Raw genomic sequence first — 3618 nt, forward strand, 5'->3', positions numbered from 1 at the left:
CACTGAACTCGCAGGGCTGAGGTGTCCCCGAATCCACCCCTCGATCGCCGGAATACGCCGCCGGCTCCGCCCCTGACGGTTGGCCTCCCCGCACCGTCGCCACCGCCGCGTTTCGGCATCCCCCCGCCGTCGGACCACCCATTCTGACGACGGGATCGTGTTCCCCAGGCCGGAAAACCCCCAGGGCCGGGCTACCGCCGCGAGTCGCCACCTCTACACCACTGTCCGCCGTTGCCCTAGGTCGCCGTCGCCGTAGCCCTGATTTGCGACACCTTCGGCGCCGCCGTTCTCTCCCGTCTCCGACGTCGGATCGTCAATCGCCACCGTCACTGTCCTCGCAGGGTTGAGGAGTCCCTGAACCCGCCACCCGACCGCCGGAATACACCGTTGGGAACCGCCGGTGACTCCCCCGACGGTTGCCCTCCTCCCGACGTTGACCGACCTCCCCGACAGTTGATCTCCCGACGGTTGGCCTCCTGACGGTTGAGTTCCCGAGACGCCGCCTCTGCATATTCCGCCGACTCCGCTGCCCGACCAACTCTCTGGTCCCGATACTGTTCCACCCGACCCCGACATACACCTTGGTCGGTGCTCCTTGACGCCAGAGCATCCCCCGACTGAGGCCAGGGATCGCGACTGCTGTTTCTCTCCCCGACGGGTGATCTCCGACCGAGTCCCGACCGAGGCCGTCTCTGGTCCCGTAGGTTGCTCCCTCCCGGCCGAGGCCCGACCGAGGCCGTCTCTGGTCCCGACGGTTGATCCCGATCGAGGCCCGACCGAGGCCGTCTCTGGTCCCGAAGGTTGATCCCGACCGCGGCCCGACCGAGGTCGTCTCTGGTCTCGACGGTTGATCCCGACCGAGGCCCGACCGAGGCCGTCTCTGCTCCCGAAGGTTGATCCCGACCTTGGCCCGACCGAGGCTGTCTCCTCCGGTCCCGAAGGTTGCCCCGACTCAGCGCCTCTCCGACCGTCTTCGCTGCCCGACCACACTCCCCCCGAGGCCCAGGGTTCGTGGTTGTCACTGGTCCCGACGGTTTGTCCCGACTCGGTGCCACCACTTTTCTCCCCGACCCCCGCCAACCCCCAGTCGGTGCCCCGACGCCAGAACACTTCCCGACTGGGGCCCAGGTGTCGCGGCGGTCACTGACCCCGACGTTTTGTCATCCCGACACGACGCCCCGCTACTTCTCCGCCCGACCCTGACGCCAGACCACCCTCCTGGTCCCGCCACTGTGTCTCCCGACCCAGAAGCCCCCAGACGCGGGTTCAGTGCCTGAACTGTGTCTGACGGCCCTGTTGATTCTCTGGGCCCTGGCAGCCCCAGCACCCCATCCTTTACCACCGTCTCCGATGACAGCCGCCGACTCCTTCCGGAGCTAGGGTTCTGCCGTGGAATTGCCGGATATGGCCGCTCAGGCTGCTGCCGGCCGCCAGCAACCTCCCCAAACTGATGGTTCGGTACGCCTCACCTCTGCTACTAACCATCTCCATTCCCATAAGTCTTTTGCCAATGCTGTCACCACCTCCGGACCCAACTCCGTGATTCCTGAGGACAGTCCTTACTCTTTTCTGGCGGAGCCTCGTCCGACTGCTATTGGACAATGGATTTCTACTACTGCTGGACAGCCGCGCCTTGCTTTTTTCTGCTGACGAAACAGCAAGGTACACAGCCTCGCACCCGTACATTCTTATCGGTAAATTCTCTCATGGGTACTCTTCTTGGAAGATCTTACCGAGGGTTTTGCGAGTTTCTGTTTGGCGGGGAAGTTTGTTTTGCAGCATCTTAATCACCGCCATATTGTGATTCGCCTCACTACCGAGGCTGATTATATGCGACTTTGGATTCGAGGAACTTGGTTCATCAAGGGATTCCCGATGAGAGTTCTCAAATGGACCCCCGATTTCAAAACTACCGAGGAACCCCCACATGTTCCGGTGTGGGTTACGCTCCCACTACTTCCTCTCCACATGTATCACAGAGATCTTTTATTCACGGTTGCTGCTGGCATTGGGACCCCTCTGAAGGTTGATACCCCTACGGCGACTCGGAGTCGGTGCTCCCACGCCAGAGTCTGTGTGGAAATTGACCTTACGAAGCCCCTCCTGCATGCCTTCGAGATTGATGTGGGTACTGGTGTGCTCGAGCAGAAGGTCATCTATGAGCGTCTACCTAGTTTCTGCTCACTCTGCCTGCCGCCATCTCGGACATAAAGCAGAGGCTTGTTTACGCAGACCTTCTTCGCAGCCGGTACCACGACCGTACCGTATCAGCTGCGCAGGATCCTCCTGCTGCGCCTTCTGGTCCGCCATGACTCGGTGCATGGCCCTTCTGAGATCTCTGCGGCCCCTGCCTCTGGTGATATCATGGAATCCCGGCCCCCCACTGCTCGACGCCGTCGTCGGCGCCGCAATCGAAATCGGGGTACGCCTTCTACTGGTATCACTAATGATTCTGGCTCCTTGCAGGCTCCTCTTCGGCCCCTCCGCCAGGACCCCCAGCCTTCTACCCGGAGACCTTCTGATGACATACCGGAGTTGAACGGTTCCAGACGCCTTCGTTCAGGTGTACGGGTGTCCTTTGGGGAGACACAAGTGGCCCCAAATCCATCACAGACAGACGGCCAGGAATTCACAGCAGGTAATACCGGCGCATCTCAGCGGCCCTGCGGAGGCTCATCGCCCCCACGCTCCTCCTCGGGTGACCTTTGCCCACTCACGGGGGATGCCTCTGCGATCCTGCTTACCTCTGGTGTTCGAGTTACTTTTGGGGACTTCCGGGCGCCTTCGGAAACCTCTCCGGTCCGCCCTCTGGCTGGACAGACTACAGCTGAGCCCCCGATCGACAGTCCTGCTTCCCCGCTGGACGACTGTCGGCTGAGTCCCACTCCAGCGACTCCTGCCACCGCTCCAGCCCTCGGTCTCTTTCTGCAGCCCCCTTTGGACGATCAGGTACCCTCGCCGCCTTTACCACTGCTTCCTGATGATATGCAGGTACCCCCGGAGCCTGTGTCGCTTCCTCCTGCTCAGTCTTTGGCAATCTGGGGACTCCCCTCTGGTCATGGCCTGGATAAGGGGAAGGCAGTGCTGCTCTCGGACCCCCCTGCATCACCTATCTGCGATCGACGTGATCTTTCAGTGGACACATGCCTATCGGCCACGGGTTCTCCTTCCTCGGACACCCAGCGGGATGAGGACTCTGCACTTCATGCCACTTTCGCCGAGGACTCGGATGGTGACTCGCCCCTTATTAAGGATGGCCAACCGCCCCTCATTGATTCACTGTCTCTCTCCCCGAGAGGTACCACTGATCTTCACTCTTGTGATCTCCCTGCTGATGCAACTACAGGGACAGCGCTCCTCCCTGAATCTGGTCCGAACCCACCCCTCCTGCGGACTTCGTCGGAACCGCTCCCTGTTGTCGCTCTGTCGACGGAGTCGCATCCGAGCAGAGGGGTGTGCGTTTTGAACCAGGCTGCTGATCCTCCGTCTCTCAGCGGATCCTTGGAGACAGTGTCGGATGACCGGCCACAGGCTCTGCCGCCAACCTTCTCTAGGCCGATCACCCGCAGCATCTCTCGTCAGCAAGTAAGTTCCTCTCGTCGCCCTTCTGCTAGTACT

At 61.4% G+C, this 3618-nt stretch overlaps 1 protein-coding gene across 1 annotated transcript; it reads right to left on the reverse strand.

The window, feature by feature from the left end:
- Window positions 1–213: 213 nt before the first annotated feature.
- Window positions 214–576, reverse strand: LOC127243326 (uncharacterized). Its single transcript, XM_051263293.1, has one exon. It carries the CDS (start codon window positions 574–576, stop codon window positions 214–216), a length of 363 nt encoding a protein of 120 aa, XP_051119250.1.
- Window positions 577–3618: the final 3042 nt, after the last annotated feature.

This window comes from Andrographis paniculata, unplaced genomic scaffold, assembly GCF_009805555.1.
Source record: "Andrographis paniculata isolate CXL003 unplaced genomic scaffold, ASM980555v1 Contig95END, whole genome shotgun sequence".
Lineage (NCBI taxonomy): Eukaryota > Viridiplantae > Streptophyta > Magnoliopsida > Lamiales > Acanthaceae > Andrographis > Andrographis paniculata.

Coding starts and splice junctions, on each gene's coding strand:
- LOC127243326 (XM_051263293.1), bottom strand. CDS start 576: ATGTCGGGGTCGGGTGGAACAGTATCGGGACCAGAGAGTTGGTCGGGC.